At 34.6% G+C, this 23,806-nt stretch overlaps 1 protein-coding gene across 1 annotated transcript in view; it reads right to left on the bottom strand.

Annotated features, from left to right (window-relative positions):
• The window catches only part of LOC149563902 (histone-lysine N-methyltransferase ATXR7-like), a 77,322-nt gene extending 57,838 nt beyond the window's left edge, over positions 1-19,484 (bottom strand). The window contains exons 1-15 of the mRNA XM_089827017.1: positions 19,350-19,484; positions 19,038-19,210; positions 12,691-12,944; positions 11,640-12,465; positions 11,419-11,541; positions 6,100-6,426; positions 5,630-5,953; positions 5,058-5,513; positions 3,700-4,305; positions 2,758-3,433; positions 2,211-2,650; positions 1,993-2,115; positions 1,722-1,802; positions 560-613; positions 245-396 (exon numbers count right to left, since the gene is read on the bottom strand). Of these exons, the coding sequence (XP_089683143.1) occupies positions 245-396; positions 560-613; positions 1,722-1,802; positions 1,993-2,115; positions 2,211-2,650; positions 2,758-3,433; positions 3,700-4,305; positions 5,058-5,513; positions 5,630-5,953; positions 6,100-6,426; positions 11,419-11,541; positions 11,640-12,465; positions 12,691-12,944; positions 19,038-19,169 (4,574 nt within the window). The 5' untranslated portion in view covers positions 19,170-19,210; positions 19,350-19,484. The remainder of the gene's footprint in view (positions 1-244; positions 397-559; positions 614-1,721; positions 1,803-1,992; positions 2,116-2,210; positions 2,651-2,757; positions 3,434-3,699; positions 4,306-5,057; positions 5,514-5,629; positions 5,954-6,099; positions 6,427-11,418; positions 11,542-11,639; positions 12,466-12,690; positions 12,945-19,037; positions 19,211-19,349) is intronic.
• Between the last annotated feature and the right edge of the window lie 4,322 nt (positions 19,485-23,806).

The following is a 23,806-nucleotide window of genomic DNA, read 5'->3' as shown; positions in this document are numbered from 1 at the left end:
ACCCTTTACCATTTCCAAGGAAATTGCATGAGAGAAATGCCCATGCTGTTTAAATCTATTATATAATTGACCTGTACGTGAACCACAGATAATTTGGCTAATGTTTGTATAAGGAGAACTAAAATAAATGTCATTTTCAAATCCAACTGAAAAGCCAATAGACAAATACTCTTTAAGACATCAAGATTCAATACATATAAAATGATAAATTATATGATAGCTCCTCTGAGAAAACTTGATTCACCTTTTTGAGCCACAATTGCAAGGAATCTTCTTTTCTTCGAGTGGAAATTTATAATTATATGTTAGCTCTTCGCCTGCAGTTATAAGCCTCTTTGCATATATGAATATTTTCTTATGGCCCTCCACAGTTATAATTTTTGTGTAGCAGTTTGGCTGAAACAACAAAATTTCAATAGTAAATTGCCCATATAGTTAAGACGGATCTATAATATTGATAAACAAGATGAAAGTACATAAAGAAACCAACAAGTCTAGTCAACCATACATAAATTCAAGAAAAAGGAAAACCAACTCAGTACCAACTTGTACTTCTTACCTCACATGAATGATTTATAAATCTTGCTAACCCACCACGTTTAGTTGCATCAACCTGTCATTTGGAGCTCGTATCATCAGCCAAAAGTTCAGAAAACAAAGTTTTGACTACAACCAGATCATCTGGACAATCATAGTTAGCAACCACTACAATGCATAGCATAACATTGCATATGAATATTATGTTAAAATTTCCTTGAACAAATCATTCAACTTAACTTCAAGTGTCATTGTACCAAATTATTTTGACCAGACATATTTGCTCTTGAAGTGTCGTCATTCCATATCTTATCAACTTTTGTTGCAAACTAGAATTAATAATATCTTATTTGATTTAATCCACGAAAATGATTTGCATATATTCTAGTCACTATTGCTTAAGTCATGTACTTGTGCTACAGGTAGTTTTAAATACCAAATACATCCTTTAAGATTAAAAATTTCCAAACCATACTGGAGCTAATCTTCATATATTATTTTGTCTGAAAACAGAAGCACACATACCATATACAACAAATTTTGGATAACTAAGCTGAGAAAGCAGACTTCAGTAAATCTAACCAGATGCAATAAAGCTAAATTGATTTAAAAGATAAACCAAGATTAATTTAAAAGAAGAATGCCAGTAAATAGAAGATTAACATCAACAAAAAGAAGGTACACAAAGACAAGGTTTGCTACTTCGTTTGAATTATAACTTGATGAAGTCTTTTGAAATGCAGATATTTAAAAAGGAGCAATCTTATTTCATATAATGATGTCACTACATATCACCTCATGTGCGATGCTTAATAATGTCTGATATAAAGAAAAGATTATCATTTGGTGCATGCCACTGACTACAGAATAGATCAAAACAATCATACAGGCACATAGCACAGCTGCCAAAATAGAGTCGGCATGCAAATGGCATACATTTACATTATTTCCAATATAGTTTGTCATTCGGCTATAAGATATATGCAAGGTTACCAGGCAACTACATATGAATGTATTTATTACAAATCATCATGATAGATTTCATAAACACACGGAAATAGCATCTAACAATTCTTCCAATATTGGGTGCAGTAACAACATCCACAAGATATAAAATATAAAATCTATAAAGAATACATATTAAACATGCAGAGAACCTTTCAAATGCAGGAAAGATAACTCACCACATACTCATTATCTATTCGGAACAGGTAGCTACTGCCAATACCCATTTTCTCATAGTTTTTCTCTCGAATATCAGATACCTATAAGATTAAGGCAAAAAATACAATCATCCGAATCATCTCCAAAAAATAAAGCATTTGAAAACCCTATTATTGTTTCACAGCCCAGGCATATCTGAAAAAGGAAAGGACACCATTACCCACACAAATAAGGCACCTCAGAGCATAATTATCCCTGTTTAATCTAACAAACATGAGTCAAGTATTTAACCTTAGGTCGAATCAGCTCCCCAACATATTCTATCACAAAGTCATCTGCCTCAATAGGCTCCAAAGCAACCAAGCCCCAGTCATGTATCTTGCTTTGCTGAAACTTCAGCCGTTTTTTTCGAGCCTAGAGAACAAAGTAGGACAGATATAATTAATGGATTGATTAAAACTGAGAGTGAGAACTATATAAACTGAAGATGAATTCATTATTTCTTAAACCTTCAATTGGGTGATTTTGAGTAGCTCAGCACCCTCTGCAGCAGCAGCTAGATTCCGAAGCTTTGCTCGATTTGTACGGGCTGACTGACTCTTATTTACCAATTTTGAAGGCTTGTCTCGTGAACCACCAGTCTGATCAATAGCAAGAGCTCGAAAACCTCTCACCAGCGCTCTCTCTGCAGGAGAAGCATTGTGTGACCATTTGTGCCATGCCCAGCCACTGATAGAAGAACGGGCACAACCATCTGACAAAGGATTATTATACTTCACAAAGGCCTTCAGAGATTCAGATTTCTCTTTCCTTTTTCTCAACTGCTTAGGCAAATCCTCACTTATACCAGCCAGGAAGGGTACATTCCAATTGTCATCGCAGTTAATAGATTTCTCTGCCAATTCTGCTACATATTTCTTTTTCAAACTTCTTCTTTTAAAGCTAGGCACTGCACAGAAAATGAAATCAAATGAAGATTACAATTCGTCTATGGGTCAGCCAACAAAAGAACATGAAATGCCATACAAATTGATTTATCCAATAATGTACACTTGCCTTGTAAAGATGAACTTCCAGTGGCTACATCCTGTGTCTTAGCCTTATTAGAATACGTTACACCAGGACTGCAACAGGAAATATTTCCACTACCATTTATACCATCACCTCCCAAATTTTCCAGAGAGCCATATTGTGCCTTGGATAATAAGAGATCCATAGAAACAGTGCGAGACTTGTGAGGATTCAAAACCTTTTTAAGTGGTTTCTCAACAGAACATTTCACATTATCCCTACAATGCACAGATTTTTTGGCATCCTTTATCTGTTCCTCAATATTAACACTGTGCACTTTTTGTGTAAAACCATCTGAAGAGCTGCAGCCCACAGAGCTTCCAGTACAACTCAAATTTGTAGAGACACTGGCCTGCAAATGATGCATAGATGGTTTTAATTTGTCTTGCTTTTTCGGTTTCACTGGGCACTGATTTAATAGTGCACTTCTCTTTTTAACCAGAGAAGACTTCCTGTCGACTGATACACCCCATGATCGCTTTTGAGTTGTTTTATCACTTACTATAATTGATTTCGTACTAACTACTGCATGACATTTAGATGGAATTCTTGACTGCAGGCATTTCTCTGATTTTTCTTGATACAACATTGTATCTTTCTTCAAACAAGCATGTGCTTGTTCCATCTTGATAATAGAGCTTGAATCTTGACTGCTTGATTCCTACAAAAGCATGCAAGTATAAGTAAAACTAAATCCATAAGCATGCAAGAATAACTAAACTGAACCTATAAGTTCCTCAACAAAAGTCCTGTTAATCCTGATTCCTGAATAGAAGTCTCATTAAACTAAGAGATAAATGACTTCAAGCCTTTTATCAATTAAAAAGAAGAGGAACCACAGAAACATATTGTTTTAAATAAAAGCAAAGCAAACCTTGCAATTCCAAATTAGTGGGAAACTAGTTAGGATAAACAATAAACTACTACCTGAGAAACCCTGCCAATCTCAATACCAGATGTGGCATTCAGCAGCTGAACAGAATTTTGTTTATTGGGTGCAAGCCACGCTCCTAAATATTCATGGATAGCATCATCAAGAATAGCTGCGCGGGATGCTTTGACCACAGCCTTATGCAACTCCTGTCGGAAAAGTGTCCGAGCAACATACTCGTCCATTTTCGACAAGTCTCTAGATGGCTTTACCTGGTGACATCCATCTCTATGACGATACTCAACTGGCTTCAGCACCTCTTCAAGTCCAGGTGGAGGTGGCTCCTCATAATTTTTGTTTTCCCATAAATGAGATCTTTCAGAAGTGGGCTTGCAAATATTTGTTCCCTTTGAATGTTTTGAACTTCCCTCCAGTCTACAGTGATAAGTGTTATCTATATCCTGCTTACAAGTACCACGTGTCTTTGAATTTCCTACTGCATCCGTGAGACTGCATATAGCAGGTTCAACTGTGCAAGTTCTGCCTGTTCCCAAATCAGCTGCTGTAACAGATGCGTTAGACTCTTTGGAAGACAATATGCAAACTTCAGAAGCTTTCAAGCCATTGTCAACCTTCTCTACATGTTTCGAGCCATTGCCAACCTGGTATCAACATTTGGAAATATAAACTAAGATACACATCTTAAATACATTTGTCATAAACACTGGGAAATATCAGATTCGAACATTCAGGCAATTTGTTTTACTTCAGAATTACTTCTTCTTTTTTTTCAAACTTACTTTATGTACCGAATACATTGATTGACAAATTGTTTTAGGTTTTTAAGTTTTTTTTGTACTTTTACTTTAAGAGGTATCTGTATTTTACTTTTATATCTGAACTTCAATTTTATTTTTGGCAAAGACACCATGCATTATTTCAATAAATGTTTCCTTCACTTTTAATTTAAAATGATTGTGTTGTAAATATTATATACTTATTTCTAATACTTTCATTTGTAGGTATTGATTTACATCTTAAAATTTTAATGTGCCTAAATTTAAAAAATAAATAATAAATCTTCAAATAATAAAGTTTTTATTTCTTATTGTTGATAAAGTGTAAAAATAAATATAATTGTTTTGTTCTCTGTTGATATCCATTATTTCTCTCTGTCATTCTGGTGGCTATATTTTAAATTGTATAGTTTTATTACTTTGTCTTATATGTCAGCAGTGCTTTGGATTTTATGCAGTCACATAATGAAATATTTCACGTAAACACCAATCCTGTTTGAACTCATCCCAAAATAATAACTAATTATTATATCCTAGCAAGAAACTACTTTTCCAACAGGGAGAAACGAATAACTTGTAGTTTTCTAGAACAGCTGGCAAAAGATGATATTCGGTACCTTAATCTCTTCACTTTTCTTGTGAGAAACGACCCATTTTTTCAGCTCAGTCGCTACAACATCTCCAAGATGACTTGAAATTGATTTCAGTGCTACAGTATGCATTTCTTTTTTGACAGTCTTCTGTACTTCTTTACACAGAATTTTGTGTAAGCCCAAGTTAGTCTGCCCATTCCCCTTCTCAGAGATGTGAGAACTGTGCTTTTGGAAAGGCAAAAGTGAATCATCATGACCTACCCTCGAATCTGGACTATAATTTTCTATCACATCACGTTTACAATCCGAAGACGGCCCAAACCCAGGGGGGTAGTCTGACTTAGGCAAAAGTGAATCATCATGACCTCCTCTCATGCTATCTGGACTATAATTTTGTCTCAAATCGCGCCTATAGTTTGAAGAACAGGGCCCAAACCCAGGGGGGTAGTCGGTCAAGTCACAAAATTGATGTGATTCAGCCTGTTAAAAAGATGAATAAATTTTAAAAACTGGACATAAACCTGAACATAGACAAATTAGTAAATTACACTACAAAGTATTGAGAAGTCATCAAAACTTAAGTTCAGTATATCTACCCGATGAGCAGGTAGAGACACACGACCAGCAGAAATATTTGTTAATTGTGAAGAACCTGATGACCTCTTTGTCCTAGTCCACCTCCCAATATAGTCTTTCAAAGGCTCAGTAAAGAGCTCCCGCCATAGAACTTCCATACAAGCTGAATGTAAATGCTTGTGTGTTGTTGAACGCAGTTCCTTAGCATTAATTACCTCCCCAGATGTCCTGATCATTTGAGAAGTTTCCGTACTACTTTCATGTCTACCACAGCTCCTTTTAAATAGGTCTGCACTGGCAATTTGCTCAAAAGGAAGCAGAACAGACAAATCCCCAGTGCCAACCTATAAACCTCAAAATTAGACTCCATGGTAAAAAAAGACTTTAGGTATGTAATTCAAGATGGTAGGGACATGGAAACAGCATATCACTATCTTACAGTGAAAAACTAAAACAAATAATGACTATACTGAACTAGATTTCAACAAACCATTGACTGCTTCTCTGCAGACTGTTCCCTAATAGCTTGTCTTTGACTATCTTTTTTAAGTTTCTCCCGGTGCAAGTCCTTCTTGGAATTCAAAAAACCTTCCACACAGCCACTGATTGGTTCATCTAAAACAAATGTACGGGCCTTCTTCATGGTACGAGTATGCAACTCTGAGCAAACATTCACAACAATCTCATCTAGAACCTTCTTTATGGAATCACAATTATTACTTGCATTATTTGGCCCAGAAGAGTTCACTACGGCATTCTGAGTCACAAGAAGATGCTCAAGATTGCTTGGGCCAAACTTCTTGCTAGTATGATGAACCTGTCATTAGCATCCATGATATGATAAGGTAAGCAATTTTATAGTCCCAAAACATCTTATATAATGTTACTACTTTCACTATTGTCTACAAAAGTATAACTACAGAATTAAAGTTTTCTACAACATTGCTCTACAGTCTATAGTATTTTTTCACTTTCAAGATGTAAAACTTTTGCATGCAAGATTTTCAAATTGATAATAAGTATCAACCAGCAATTAAATCAAACTCATTCCACACTGATTCTATTGCCCAGAAAGTATAAACTGATATAAGATAACATGTCAAACAATAAATAAGCATCTACAGAAATTCTTATATCAAGCTTGCAAAATAACTTTTCAATGCGTGATTTGTAGTCCACATAAAACAAAGAAAGAAACAGACGCATTTGTCTTGGTAGACACACTTTGCAATCCATAGTGAACCACCTTTCAAACTCATAGGTGGGAGATCTACTGGTAAGAGCGTCGGGAACAAATAGTCAAATAAGCTTTATGCTCTAGCAGTTTTTAACTGATGACTGCTTTGTGGAAATTAAATATCCAATAAGACCTATAGGCTATGACTATTGATTTCAACATCAAGGTATAGATTTCTGCACAACTCATTAATTACCAAGGTTGCACGGAGACAGGGGTACTTGGGTACTATGGAGATGGGTATGGATTCGGGTACATAAATTGAAAGGTCACATAATCATTGTGAGTTTCGAAATGATTAGTGATTAGATGTTGAAATAAGCCATTTAAACAGCAAGCTGATACGCGAACTAAAAAACTGAAACAAAAATCAGAAATTTTAATCAAGGTCCTTTGCTACAATGCTCCACTAAGTACCCAATAGTTGGGTACGTGTACCAGCAACTGGTATGTCTCCCAAGGGTATAGATACAAGTACCCATGCACTAGTATTTTTCCCAATGTAACACCCTAACTTGAGGACATCGGGATTAGTTTCAGGGATGGGGCATCGAAGGGCTTCAATTTTGGGACAGCAGCAGCAGGGGGCATACTTAACATGTAGAAGTTGAAATTCTAGTTATGAAATGATGTTTCAGTATAACATACCAAATTGAAATACTTGAACAAAGCAAAGCTGCAACATGAAACAAAACCATTGGAAATTCAACATAGTAACATACTACATACAAAATCGAAATATTCAAAGTCAAAATTTGAATTATCAGCAAACATAGCATTCTGATTTATATTGGATCACTTTATCAAATATCATAAATATGATTAGAATGAGTGGCATCATATGAATCATGATCGATACAAAACGAGTACAAAATCATGTCAAAATGTACTAAAGGGATGCCTCTAATCATCCCCCAAGCCAAAGTCCTTGTCATTAAAACTACTAGACTCCTCGCAGTCAAGATTCGCCAAAGGAACACCAAACACACCTCCTACAATCTCATCCTCATCAATCTGAGGACCTATAGAACCTATTATAAAAACCAAAGGTTAAAAATAAAATAAAATAACATTTTATATGACTTTGATGTCAGTCGGCAACAGGGGACATCTACAAGACACTCTAGGGACTCCTGGGAATCTCCTGTATGTGCATGGCTGAGGTGAGGATAATTGGGTACTCCACAGTTTGGGTGTGGGGGAGGACATGTCAGTAATTTTTTCTTTAAGGGGCGCAAATTATACATTCATCATCCAAATTGATTGATGCCAAAATATACACAGAGGGCTCTATACTCTTGCCTATTCAGAACGAAGCAATACATAAGCCACATCAGCTATGAGAATTCTGAAAAAAAGAAGAAAAGAATACATAGAAGTTAATTGTTAAAACTATTACATTATTGTTAGTATCTTCGGTTCTTGCTATATTTAGCCCATTCTTCTAGAACCTTAGTTAATGGTCCTTTAGGCTTTTTTTTAGTTTTTTCAGTTAAGTCTACTTTTAGACTACACTATAATTAGCATCTATAAACAACTCTATTTAAGAGTTCATTGTTAATAAAACAATCAATCCATTTATTCCGTTCATTCCGGTGTTTACAATTTCTAGGTATCAAAGTGGGTAAGCCTAATTTCCTTAGGGTGGAGCTCAAGATTTTGGAAGCTTTTAATTTTGTAAAAAAATTCAAATTATAAAAATTTCTTCAACAATTTTTTTGTGAAACATTTTTAGAATTTCCAGAGTTTTTAAAGCTTAAACTTTGATCAGAGGCAGCGTTATTTTTAGCCGTACCCTCTGTATTTTTCTTTGCAGCCCACTATTTTGGAGGAGTCCGTGTTTTCTTATTTGTCTCCGCCAATGGCCCATTATTTCTCACCTACGGCTACTTCAAATATTCCTTTCTTCTGCTCAATTTCAATGTATTTTTCACCACACGCAGATTTCAAAGACAACAATGTTTTTTTGTTTTTCCCTGACACGTTGTTAACTAGGCACCCAGCAATTCTCTGCAACAATTTTCTTCTACCCAATTTGACTTCCTCAGTGATAGTTTTACCTTCAACACCCAATAGTTTTCTCCAAACCCATGATGGCATATTTCAGCTCATCAAGTCCCTGCAATTTTCAGTCCCACCAGATCTTATATGATCTGCAATTTTTCCATTTTTATCAGGTTCCAACACTGATTTCGGTTTTTTCTGCTCTTCTCAAGAGTCTAATAAATAAACAAGTAAGTTGGCTCAAGACTTTTGGTATTTTTTTGTTTAAGCCAGTTATTTTGGCGTTGTCCACTTCCAAACAGCTTTTATAAAAATTCTATATACAAATGCAAACCTTAATCCAAAAAAATTTAGGCCTTTTGTTTTTGGGTTCGTCATTATTTTATTTGTTGAATCTAGAATTTACAATGCCTTCTGATCAAACTCATATTATAGGAGGGTTCTAATAATTTTTTTCTAAAATATTATCTATGGGTTTCATTAAATAAAATTCCCTTTAAAAAAATCAGGAGGGTTTTCACAAGTTTTTCCCCTAAACAAAGCAGTTGCCTTTTACCGTTTTTCCTCAAAAATGGAGTTTTGCATTCTCTGATCCATCTTATTCGATCTATATCTTCCATCTTCTATTTCATTTGATTGATTTTCACCTCAAAAATCATGTTGGGTTTTGGTCGAGTTTTCTCTTCAAAAATTCATGTTGGGTTTTGGTCAAGCTTTCTCCTCAAAAATCAAAATTCTGTTTTCTGTAATATGCTAAGTTCATATGGGATGTTCATTCAGGGTATTTACTATTTTTCTCCAAAAGACAATGCTACGCACTCTTTAAACATAGTATTTTGTAGTCAGTTTTGGGACATTTTTCTTGTCTGCAATAGTTTGGAGGGTTCCGCAGCTGTTCTCAGTGTATCTCTGTTTCCAGGGAAGGATGGTTCCATTATTCAACATCAAATTGGTGTTATGCTTTCTGATCAGTAATTTTACAGATTCTATGAGGGGCAGTGGACGAGTATGTGGATAATGTATCCTCACTAACTAGAAGTAGTAAAGGCTATAAAATGGTTGAGGATAATTTATCCACTTTTATTTATTTAACTATTTTCATTGGTTGAAAATAGAAAACAATCCAAAGGAGATATGATGGAACATTAGAGGATAGACTTTTTACTCTCTTTTTTTTAAATGAATGAAAATGGGTTTGTTGTTTCTTTTGGGACAAATGATTAATTACAAGAATGATTAACTGAATAAGTATTCAATTAATTATTGAAAAAGAAAAATTACAATGGACTGAAGAAATGATATTAAAATGGACATGGTATTTAAGTGTAACGCTTGAACGTAGTGAAAAATATATGCCACAATATAGGAGATATACGGAGGAGCTACCTCTAGGGCCTAAAAGGATTTTTTTATTGAAAAAAATGAACTTAATAGGTGAAAGATTATAACAGAAGTGTTGTTGTACCTAAAAGGATGTTTCCATTGAAAAAAAAAATCAACTTAATAGGTGAAAGATTATAACAGAGGCATTGTTGTACAGGTAACTTATGAAATGTGGCATTAACAGCCATTGCAAAATCAAAGAAGCCTTTTGATGCATCGAGGCATCAAAAAATGCTTATGCCCCTTTTCCCTGACCGTGAAGCCAACATAATTGCTATTCGATTTCTCAGTCTAAAAAAACACTACAGAGGTCTCATTCTAGAAAACTTAGAGACATACATGCAAGCGTGTAAATAAAATAGTGTATCCATCAGGAGAACACAGAAGATGCCACCCTGACTTAGGCTAAAGATGTTGGACACCCAGAAGAAAATTAAAGTATATTCTGTAAGAATGACTTCATACAACTATGTCACAACTATTCCAAGGCATGTACCTCATAGAGCAAGACTCGTATCACAGAGGATAATAGGTAATAGAACGAGAATAACACTTCTTCTGCAAAATCTAGAATTCTATATACACTGCTAATGATGCTGTCTTGAAAAGGACATTTATGAGGTAAGCAACATACCATCGAATCAGAGAGATGACACTAAATTGTCAAAGACCATTACAAAATTTTGTAATCCAGAGGGCATCTTATCTAGGGGGCAACTAGAATTTTTGTAACTAAATTATAATATTGTTCTTAAGAAATTAAGAACTCTATAATAACCACTTGTGAAGCCAATTTGAAAAGTGCATGTAGAGGTAAGAAATATACAATTTGTCATACCGACAACTCGTATAGCCATACCAATTTCCAATTTTGATCCCGAGTTGGCAACTTAGAAACAATCTCAAGAACTAATCAAGCAGAACTCCAAATTGCTCCCCCAATAAATGGAAAGCATTTGCTATTCAAATTATGATTTATCATACCAACAGGTATTAGGGTCTACTAACTAAATTAATCTTTGTTAGAAAAATTACTTGAAACCATGTATCTATGTTTAATCAGATTGTAATGAAAAATTGCATTCTCATGTCACAATTTAACTACATTTATTTTTTGTTGATTATAAATTTTGCATCAATAAGCATTATGCATGCAATACAATATTTACAAAGTACAAAACCAACCTCTAATAATCCTGAAACATAGCCCATGCAGTGCCAATTCAAAAGTTCTGAAAAAGTAAATGGACCGTTCAATTTGCCATCCATGTCTTTAACTTCCCAACATCGCTCATCAAAAGAATGAACCTACAGAAAGAAAAACATCATTTTCTAGAAATAAAAATCACTATATCACAACAGGATGTGCTTGGATTTAAAGAATTATTCACAAGCTAATTGCGCACCTCAATAAAACTAGTTTTTTCTTCGTTCGTTACATCTTGCATATTCTGCTGCTTGTCTTGCATGAGGGTTGCCAATGAAAAGTTGTGAATAGATTCTACATCAGAACCTTGCTGTGGATTGGTATGAGATTTGTGACTACCACAAGCAGTAGTATTTGCCTGTAATTTGATTTCCGAGGGAGGAGTTTGACAAAAATGATTACTCCGCATTTCATCACTGACCAACTTGGTAGACTTTACAGTTTCACTCCATGAAGCAGTTGACAATTCGTGGGAGGCAAAAGAAGTTGTATCTGTCTGTGACTTAATTTCTGATGGAACCATCTGAGAAAAATGACTACCATGCAATACATTCCCCGCCAACTTGGTGGACTTTATGGCTTCACTACATGAAGCAGTTGACAACATAGATGAATTTTGAAAATGGCTGCCCTGAACAGCATCTGTGCTCCATCCTATTGTTTTTCCAATTTCAAAATCTGTATTAGAATGAAATAGGGACTTCAATTGTACACTTTCACCAAGTACTCCATCCAAAACCACATAGACAGGAAGTTCTGCTGGAAGATAATTAGTTGAAAGGCCTTCATAAAGCTGCTCTTTCATATATGGTCCACACATCTGTCCTCGATCATTAACATACATCCAGCCCCTTGAAGTCACCAATTGTGTGTCTTTTCTATTACTACCTTCTTCATTAAAATAAGCTTCTCGTATGGCACATCCAGCATTTTGAAATGTATTTTTTGAATCCTGAAAGGAGTTCAAATCTGTTGTTCCAGATGTATCATGTTTGAATGGAACCCACTGTGCACCTCTGAGATATCTAGAATAAAAATGAAAAAAATAATAATAACTAAATATTCTACATATGAATGGAAAAATCAGAAAAAAACTTCAGGGACAAACAAAACAGACAAGTAAATTAACAGATGTCAAGAATAATGCTTGGATAAAACATTAACATCCCAAATGCATAACCAAGAATAAATGCAATGAAAATGTAAAAGCATCAGGAAAAAAGAAGGATAAAAGTGAGAAAGCCACTTACTGCTGAGATAACTTGCTTTCATGGTGACTATTTGCATATGTAATACCATCTCCCACACCTGCTGTGTGAATAATTGGTTGGGTAGAATACTGACCCTGACCATTTAACATTTTCTGTTTCTTTCTGGCCTCAAATGAATCTCCATAACATTCTATATCAGCTGGTCTTCTGTTAATATTAGCTTTCTGTTCCATAGAACCTTCTTTAGCTGCATGTACCACTCTTGAGCCTCTGTTTGCAATCCGATAAGTGAACTGAAAAAAGGCAATAAAAATGAATAAATATTCCAAATAATACAGAGATGTTATGGCCAAGTAGAGATTGTCTTAGAAATAATACTGCTTTGTATCTGGTCAATCCAGGAATGAGATATGTTACCGATCTGAAACAAACATAATGGATATTCCCTGACATATATTATAGATACTATATGGTATCGCAATCTATTGGAATGGCATATGAAAATGTGTCACCTTTCCAAGGTGCAATAAGGTGGCACAGGTCTCATACAAAAAGAAACACATCAAAGAATTGCTTGTATGGAAAAGATTTTTGTATCATATAAATTAGTGATATTTGTATCGTATAAATTAGTGATATTAGAGATGTAAAAATTGTACGTAAAGTTAAAGATATATCTGTAAAGATTGAATGAATTATTAAAAGAATTTATCTTCATGTCAAATTTCATTTTACTTTAGAGGAACTCAATAAAAACAATGCAACTCACCTGATGCTAAACCACAAATAAGGAAAGGTAAATGCAGCACTTATAATAGCAATATCTTTCAAATAGTTTATGCCACATAAACCAACTTGTTAAAGACAGGTAAATGCACCACTCATAACAGCAAGGCCTTACGAAGATTCTATAACGCATAAATTAATTTGTTTTCTGAAACTCAAAAATCAGAGATTAGGAGAACTTAACATTATTACTCATCATTAGAAGTTAATAATCATAGAAACGTATATCCAACAAAATTTGACAATATGAATCAAATGCATACAAACACACAGGGGAAGGGCTCAAGGTCTTTAGAGTTGAATCCCAAAAGAGATCACAATGTTTAAGATTTGGAAGTGCCATTTGAGAGGTTTGTATACAAAATGGAAGTGCCTAATGAAGAAAACAGGGAACCAAAAATCATAATCAAGATTATTGATTTAGATCAACAACACAAAAAACTAAAATGCATGAGACAAAACAAGAATATTTGCATTTCATCATTGACATTTTAAAAATTAGTTTCATCTGCTGCCAGGGAACTAGGAAGAACTAAGACAGGCAAAAGCAAAGGCCGAAATCTGAAAAACAAAAAAGAGAGGATAATGCAGTGTAAAAAGGATATGCAAGCACTAAGAAATATATGATGGAATCCAAGGGAGTAAATGCCTCCCTCAGAAAGTAAATAATATCACCACTTGGAATGTCGGAGGCTTAAATGCCCCTGACAAAAGACACTTAATCGTCATTTGCAGAAATTGTCAGGTGAATTATTAAAAGAAACCAAAATAACCATTGAGGAGGCTATAAAATTTGCTAAGTACTGTAAGCCATGGACTTGTCTGTTTCATAACACATGTGGCACCATGGTAGGATTGGGAATTCTGTAACAGGAGGAATCCATGGCAATTAAGTTATTTGATACCTAATGGATGGTCTGTCAGGTATACAATATCAAGTCAAATATTCATTTCATTCTGTTCAATTTTGGGCCTACTTAAAAAGAGGAAGAATTTTCCACTTGGAAGTCCATAAAAAATGAAATGGATGAATTAAGGGATCTTCCCCTGATATTGGAAGGTGACTTTAATGCAATGTTAGATCTTGAAGAAAAAAAGGGAGAATCAAAAAAGTTAAACAGAAATATACAAAATTTCAGATTTTTGTTGGAGAAACCTGATTAGTTGACTGGGTAACATCAAATGGGACATACACATGGATCAGCAAGAAAAGGAGGATTCACGAACATTGTGGAAAGGCGAGACAAGTTTTTGATATGTCCCATTTGGTTGAATGGTAATTTCAAACTGAAGCATTAATTCCTCCTATTTTGGTCTCCTGATCATTTACCCCCTGATATTGGAGGGTGACTTTAATGCAATGTTAGATCTTGAAGAAAAAATGGGAGAATCAAAAAAGTTTAACAGATATATACAAGATTTCAGAGATTTTGTTGAAGAAACCTGATCAGTTGACTGGGTAACATCAAATGGGACATACACATGGACCAACAAAATGAGGATTCACGAACATTGTGGAAAGGTTAGACAAGTTTTTGATATACCCCATTTGGTTGAATGGCAATTTTCAAACTGAAGCATTAATTCCTCCTATTTTGGTCTCCTGATCATTTACCCCCTGATATTAGAAGGTGACTTTAATGCAATGTTAGATCTTGAACAGAAAAGGGGAGAATCAAAAATGTTAAACAAAAATATACAAAATTTCAGAGATTTTGTTGAAGAAACCTGATTAGTTGACTGGGTAACATCAAATGGGACATACACATGGACCAACAAACAAACATTCTGGAAAGGCTAGACAAGTTTTTGATATATCCCATTAGGTTGAATGGCAATTTTCAAACTGAAGCATTAATTCCTCCTATTTTGGTCTCCTGATCATTTACCCTTTAGCCTGGAAAATAAAAGCAAAGTAACAACCTATCAAGACAGCATTCAAGTTAGAAAGTATGTGCTGGATTGATGAAAAACTTTTATTGACAACAGACCTATATTGTCGTGCAATGAAGTTTATAAAATAATAACAAAGGTCCTTGTAAACAATAGTCAGTTTCATCATATCAGACAAGCAGAAAGGATTTATGCCTGGCAGGGAAATCATTGGCAGCGTTATTGCATTAAGTAATACTGTGAATACCATGATATCAGAAAGACTGGAAGGAATGATTGTATGGGAATTCTTATTGGCAATGATGAAGAAATTTTGCTTCAACAATCATTCGCTAGAAATGATCCAGTATTTGTTTTCCTCAGTCAAAGATTCAATACTAAAAAACGGTTCCCTATGTAGATTCTTTGAAGCATCAAGCTGAATCAGACAGGGAGACCTCATTTTTCCATTTCTAATAGTGATAATAGCAGAACCAATGTACAGAGCATTTAAAAATATAAGAGATTGTGAGATGTGGAGAGTTATAAAGGCAGTTGACAGGTTGGAACTTATCACTCATGCAAAGTTTGCAGATGATGTGTCTCTCTTTGGAAAGGCAAACATGCGAGGACACTTTAGAAAGGTACACTAAGACCTAATTTCTCCATTTCTATTGTATTTCCTTGGTCAAAAATTCCATACTAGCAAAAGGTTCCCTATGTAGATTCTTTGTAGCACCAAGCTGAATCAGACAGGAGACCTCATTTCTCCATTTCTATTAGTGATAATGGCAGAACCAATGGCAGAGCTTTTAAAAATAGAAGAGATTGCGGGATGCGGAGAGGTATTAAGGCAGTTGATGGGTTGGAACTTATCACTCATGTACAGTTTGTAGATGATATGTCTCTCTTTGGAAAGGCAAACGTGTGAGAAGCAAAAAATTAAAATTATTGAAGAGGCTTTGGAAAGATACACTAATTTATCAGGGCAAAGTATGAACAAAGATAAATCAGAGATTTTTGAAATACATAAAGGCCACCAAAAAAAGGATACTAAGGCTTTCCCATTTCATCTTTACCAACCAAACATTTAGAGGCTCCAATTTTTGTCGAAACATGTCCTTCAAATCATTTGGAGAAGAGAGTGGATGGTTGCAGAAACAAGATGATAGCATGGAAGAGTTAATGGTTAACTCTGGTTAGATGGCTTATTAAAATCAAGTCACCCCTCTTGGTGGTTCCAACTCTCCTCAAAAAATTCCTTTGGGAAGGCTCAAAAAAAGCAAAGAAAAATCCATTCATTGAGGAAAGGTTCATCTTCCAAGGGTGGTTGGAGGTGATGATATAAGAAGAATGAAGTCTCAAGATCTGGCATTGTGGGCAAAGCTCTGATGCAAAAATGTATAAGAAGCCACACAAACTTCGGTGCAGAATCTTTTACATAAAATATGTGCATTGCCATGAACCTAGTCGCATATTACTATTAGCAATACAGAATAAGGCTCACCAGTTGAAAGTCCTTTTGGCAAACAGAGCTGCTTACAGAACATTAAACATGGAAAATCAGCAATGCTGACATTTGAGTGGAATCCAATATCAGCCACATGCCTCTAACGGATATAGATAGAAATGCAAAGTTCATAGAGGATACCAAAACAGCACTTGGTTTACAGGTAGTGTAGTATGTAAAATTGGTCCAAGACGCAATGGGTCGCTCTCCTAACTAGGCAAACAACAATCTTCTGCCAATTCATGTACATCTCCAAGGAACATTACAAACAGAATTATCCAGAGGAAAATAATAATAATTATCAAAATGAAAAAATTATTTGGTGTGGAGCTAAGTCTAGGAATACTTTGTAAAGATGGGATACTTGAGACAAAATGCAATACAAACAAACCAGAATTGATTGTCTGTTTTGTGCTAGCACACCTCAGTTCTTCCTAAAGCAGGTGTATTTTTTAAATGGTTTGAATAAATGAACATTAACTGCTGATCCCCTATGTGAAAAAGGTGACCATCAAGATGCCCTCTTTGCAAATGTATCAAAGAAACCATCAATCATCTCCTTTTAATTTGTCCCTTCGCAATAATGTCTTGGAACTGGATTCACAGCTGCTTTTGGATGGTCCAGGCTTTGTCAGAAGGATATTGGGGAAGTAATTACAAATTGGTCAAGGGTTAAAAGTAAATCATAGTGGTCAAATTTACGGACTATTACACCTTCAATATTGGTTTGGTAGATCTAAACAGAAAGGAATAACGAATTTTAAGGAGACACAGAAAAGAGCAGAAGAGATTATTGGACTAATCAAGCGTGGCCAATGCAAAATGCAGATTAAAACCTGATAGTTAATACAATGTCTCCACAATGGGATGAATAAATAAATGGAAAGAATTCAAATGCCAGAGAATTATAGCAAACAATAAGAAACAAAAGAGGGAGAATGTAAGGAGAACAGCACCAAAATCCAACAGATGGAAGCTTAATTTTGATGGAGCTGCTAAAGGGTAACCCACGGAAGGAAGGGATGCATGTATCATCAGAGATTATAATAGAAAATGTGATTGGGCTCTATCAAAAAATATTGGTATTACTACCAATAGTGAAACAGAAATGGAGATACTTTTTCGTGGTCTGAAACTATGTAATGCAAGAAATTTGAACAACATTGAAATCAAAGGAGACTTCCAAATATGTATTAAGGTTTTTGAATTTCATTTCTAGAATGGCAAGCACGATTATGAGGGTTTTTTTTTTTTTTTAAATTTCATTTACCATGCAAGTCCTAGGAGATACTCTAGAGGCAATGTGTATGGCACAGTGTATAGTTAATCAAGACTACCAGGAGGAGGTGTGTGAGAACATCGATATTATCATAACAATATTATCCTAACAATGCCTCTATTCATGGTGATGTTAAGCCTCATTGACCTAAATGCTGCTTGAAAAAAATAAGATGACTAAGGCATGGAATCTGTACAAGGAGGACGTGAGAAGAAACAGAATCTCAATGATTTCATTTCTGTGTACATGCAAATAATAGATTACTGTCTCTTAAAGTCTTTTGGATATTGGGCACAGTACCTATATCATTAAGCCCCACAACTATTATCTATCTTTTTTTAAAAAATTTAGTTAAGGAAGCTACCCATACTGATTTTTAAACACATTGACACTGACACACAAGTCCTACCCTGACAAGCAAAGTTCGAGGCTGCTCAGATAAATGAAATTACAAACAGAAAGCACAAACTGAAAATCGCATTACGATCTAAAACTCCCAACCACAGAATAGTAGGTTTCAAGCACAGAAGATTAAGCAATTGATTAATAGTGTAGAATATTAAACAGAAATAGCATCAAAAAAATCACATAAGTGAACCTTTTACTTACATCGTCCACAATCAAACTAAAAAACGTTGTTATATTAAGTTTTCTAGATCGTCTCCTGAGTATATTTTTGAAGAAATGTAACTTCAATTAGCTAATCAGCGATTCACAATAGTCCACTTAATCATGGAGGGGGAAAACGCTGATATGTTTATAATTTTAAAGGTATTTCCCAAGAAATATCTCGTAATATTTCCATTATGTTTAATTCGCTGCCTAACAATTCTCATTAAAAAAAAAAAATCCTAGAACATCGAAACCCTAAGGTGAACCTAATCCACATTAAAAACCCCAATTCGATTAAGAATCCGTAAGAAGTGTTAAAAATTTTACCTGAGGATGATATTCTGAATAAGAAGCCACGTTAACTGCCGGCATGGAATTGCTTATCAATGGCGGAACATAATACGGTTGTCCTGCTACCTGATCGGCCATGACCGGCATAAAAATACAATCTACAGTCATGATCACATAAGTCGTGCTTCTTCTCTTCAAGACTCAAAACCCTAACAAGTAAACAGCGCCCATCACAACACAATTTGTGATTCTTTCTTTTCACGAGTCAAAACCCTCTCGAGAAAATAAATTCTAATGAAACCCTGCAAATTTAAACCAGGGCTTCAATCCAAACATTTAAATTTAAACCTGTAAATAAGAATGTAGGATCGCTTCTGATCCAAGCGCCTCCACTAAGTCTAACCAAGCTGCCGTTTCTCCCTCAGATCTAAGAGAGAAATTAGACATACTCGTTCAGCGTTAGGCTCTATTTATAGACATTCATTCTATAGCCTGCCGTGTAACTTTTTAATTTTGGAGAATATTTTTATTGGGTTGTTAACGTTTGGGTTTCCCCCGGTAAAATAAATTGACAAGAATATAATTTCTTCTCGCCTGTGTTCCGTTTAGAGCGGAGAGTCTGCAGAAACTGCAGAATAATCAATGATGTCAGGGACGCATTAGTTATGTAGAGAACGATTTTAGACAAGTCTTCAACCAGAATTAGCTTTTTTTATTGCTATAATTTTTTTTTTCCTTAAAATTTAGATGACAACTTTCTCCCCATTGGAAAGTTTGACTTGGAGTGCGAGAATCATGTTAATGGGGTGACACCGTGACCCATAACCCAACAAGGGTGTCCTTGCCTTTGTCATGTGGATTTTCTTGTTTTTCTCTATTTTCAATCTTCAACCTTCTTTTAGCACATTTTGTTTGGTACTTTTGTTCCCCTTGTGGCTTGAAAGTTAAGTTTCCTTTTGCTTTTAAGAATATTTTATAACTAGCGCTTGCACCAAAAAAAGGTGCAAGGTGTAGCTGATAGGTTTTTGATTTGGAAGTAGAGCTAAAGATTTATGTAATGTAAGAAATCATATAGAAGTGTCATCTTATGAACATATTGAATTGTAGAATTATAATATGTCTATAGTAGAAACCAGAAATCATATAGAAGTGTCATCTTATGAACATATTGAATTGTAGAATTATAATATGTCTATAGTAGAAACCTTTAAGCGTGACCTTAAATTACAATAGTAGAATATTGTATTTTATGTTTGACATCTTCAACTAGTTTATTTTCTCAGAGGTGAGTTAAGTGAGAGTGTATTTCTTCAATAGTGGTTAGTATATTTCCTTCAACTTTTCATTTAATAAAAGTGGATGCAAGTGAATAGCTATGATGACTCACCATAAGGTTCAAAAGAAAGTATCTAAATCGTAGATGTTAACCAAATTTGGTATCATGGAGATGCATAAGATGTGATGCATATTCATGGAGTTGTACACCTCTAGATTGAGATTGGAGGGCTAGTGCATTTCTATTTGGGAAGAAAGTGGTAAATGACATGTTAAACAAACCCTCAATATTGTACTTGTCAATGTGGGTTGAACTTATAGGTGGACATACAACCATCTCGTCAACGTCCTTTCCTATATGTAAAGTTTCTTTAATGTTTTGTAACTCATGGCATTCATTTGGTGTGGCACTTTTTTCTAATTCTCAATTGAGAGGAATTGTATATCATGAATAAGTATTTTGTATGATGTTTTATTCTAAGAGAGTTTTATTTGTTGAGGAGAAGCATATTGGCTTGAAATAGTTGTTATATATAAAAAATCATAATGGTTAAATGGACATGCCCTCTCTTTTTAATATAGAAATGTAGAAGTGAAGAGAGAAGACAAATGTGAAATTGTTGAAAATATAAATGATGTATATTGTATTCAAAATAGAACTAGATTTGTACAAACTAAACCCATATCAATATTGGGTGCACCAAAGGAACAAGGATCAAGATAAATCAATGATTACAAGAGATCCAAAACTACACAACCTCTATTTTTGTAAGAGTAGTATAAGAGAAGCCATTGATAAAACAATAATGTAGGGCTACACAAGTGGAGTATGTACTATGTACGATTTAGATAGGCTTGGAATGAATGTTGAATGTTTGGAGCATTTCCTTCTTTATAATATGCATCCACATATATTTCCTTGAGGTAAGTACAAAAGCTACAAAATTGCAAATAGTTTGTGCATGAATTCATTCAAATTTTCTGTCATTGTAACTATTTTAAAATCTTTAATATCATATATCTCTGTGTCATCTCAAATTCATAAGGAAATATCATTCACTGATCGAGAATCTCTCACCTCCTTCTACCACTTGTCAATAGACTATAATGCACATACTCGCAAACCAATCCTAGTCATTGATTTTATCCTCTAGTCCTAGATTTAAGAAAGCTTATCAAAACTACATGGGGATCCATCACTCATCATACTTAGATGATTTAAGATTTAGTGACATCAAAGTAAAGAGCATATGCATCCCAATACTTCAACCATTGGATTTCATTATAATGATCCAATGGAGGTATAATGTCCTTGTCTTGTATTATATATATTTTTATTATACTTTGATTCTTTCTCTAACTTGAGTGTGTAGTACTATTTGAGTTCGAGTAATATTTTTTAATTGTTTAATTTTCTCTCCTAACTCAAATTTGACATTAATTAATTATAAAACCATCTAATAGAATTTTAATAATTGAACATAACAAATGGTCTCCCACAATTGAGGGGGATTCAAAAGTTGCACCCACACTAAACTACCTTATGAGGTTTGGTAATAAGGGTGAGAGAATAAGTTCAAGGCTTGGAAGAGAGCATTCTCTCCTACAACTCATAAATTCCTTGAGATCAAATTATTGTCATCCAAAGAAGAAAAGACAAAAAATAAAAAAACCTTTAGTGCAAGAAAAATGCTCAATCTTACCAATTTTAAGAATCAACTAGGAACTTACAACCCAACAATGAAGACCCATAGGTCATTGACCAAAAAGTCTACCCACCAAAGTTGTATTATAGTAGAATTTGTGTTCTCCACTGCATCTTGACCAAATGCCACCATAGGAGGGGTAACCATGAGGGAGAGGATGAAAAGAACTACAAGAGGTTGAATAGAAGGCCCTAGAACATGTGGAAAAATCTAAGCACCAATACTCCCTAGAACAAAGAAAACAACCCCTTTAGTGACATCCACCAAAAGAAGGTCATTTAGAAAGAAGACTATCAAAACCCAAGATCAGGGATGAAGCAATCAACTTCCTAATCACTGCAAAAGAGTTGAAATGTTGGGTTGAAAGTTGAAATGTTGGGTTGAAGGTGAGGCACTAAGAACATAGGCCCCAAAAAGTATCATAGAAACATCTATTAATGCCCACAAAATGCCATCCAAACACTAAGAGAGTTATTAGATAGAATAGGGATTGAACTAGACACTAGAACACATTGAAAAACCCATGCCAGTCCATCCAACAATCCACCAACAGTCACGAAGGCTACAAAAGATAGACTAAATGTGGAAAACATAATAGAGCCACAATAAGATTCACCAACAATGCAAGATGAGGAGACCATCAACAGACATGAATATATAAAGGATCTTCTTGTTTGACTAAGGTCTACTTGGCCTTTATGAGAGAGAAGTTGTTACAATGGAGAAGATTGCCTTTAAAGGATGCCTTGTCCAGTTGAAATCTTTCTTAAGAATGCTTAATTGTAAATTTGTATGAGAGTTTTTGAATTTGAACTTCACCATTGTCCAAGTGAGGAAAGGTGGGTTGTTTATATATCTCTCATAATATTTTGGAGCTCAAAAATCAAAGAAAGTCAATGAGATTTAAAATTTTTCACTTATTGTTGAGGTAGGCCCTTGATTTGAATTTTGCGACAAACCTTGGAGAATATGTCCGGTAGGCTGACTCATTAGTGAGAATGGGTTGGCCAAGCCAACCTATTCCCCATAAAATGCATCAAAATTTTGATTCATTTTCTTTATTAAATCACAAGTGATTATGATCAATTTTTAGTGGCATATTTCATTAAAAGGGAAATGAATTTAGATTCATTTGAAGTGAACTCCAAAAAGCTCAAAGGCCTAATGAATTTTCATTCTTCCCTTTAAAAATGTTGGCACATGATTGAAAAATTAGTTTGAATGACTTGTAGGAAATACCAAAGATTCAAAAGACCTAAAATAGCTTAACTATATATTTAGTATACTAATTCCTAATATTGCTTGCTTTCAACCTTTTATAGATTTCCATAAAATCTTCCTTCAAAATAATTTGTATAAAATTCTATAAAATCAATAAAGAACTATCCAAAGATTCTGAGATGGATATGGACCTTCTTGTTGTAGCTTCTTTGACGACGATTCCAATAGTATTATAAAATGATTAAGAGCATTACATTTCTCATTAAGTATTTGAAGATTTTGTAGCCAGGATACTAAGTAGCCTTTATGTATAATGATATTCTGCACTAAGACCACAAGAAAGGTAACTCAACCTCTAATGGAAAAGTAGCTTTTACATATCCTTGTGGGAAACAATTTACAAAGGCATAATATCAAACCGTTCATACTTGACATTTTGTATACACGACTGTCAGGGCAGTTTCAAACTACAATATTTATGAATGTCTTTTCCCATTTATTGTGTGACAGATCTCTATACCCTGTTCGAAAAACTCCCATTAACGCACAAGCTGTGAGAATGCTAACAGAGGTTACAGAATTTGGCTTGACAGCCGCAAATCA

Source organism: Cupressus sempervirens, chromosome 4 (genome assembly GCF_028749045.1).
Source record: "Cupressus sempervirens isolate cs-2001-9-10 chromosome 4, ASM2874904v1, whole genome shotgun sequence".
Lineage (NCBI taxonomy): Eukaryota > Viridiplantae > Streptophyta > Pinopsida > Cupressales > Cupressaceae > Cupressus > Cupressus sempervirens.
Note: the sequence above shows the minus strand (reverse complement) of the source record. Positions and strands in the feature narration are given on the sequence as shown.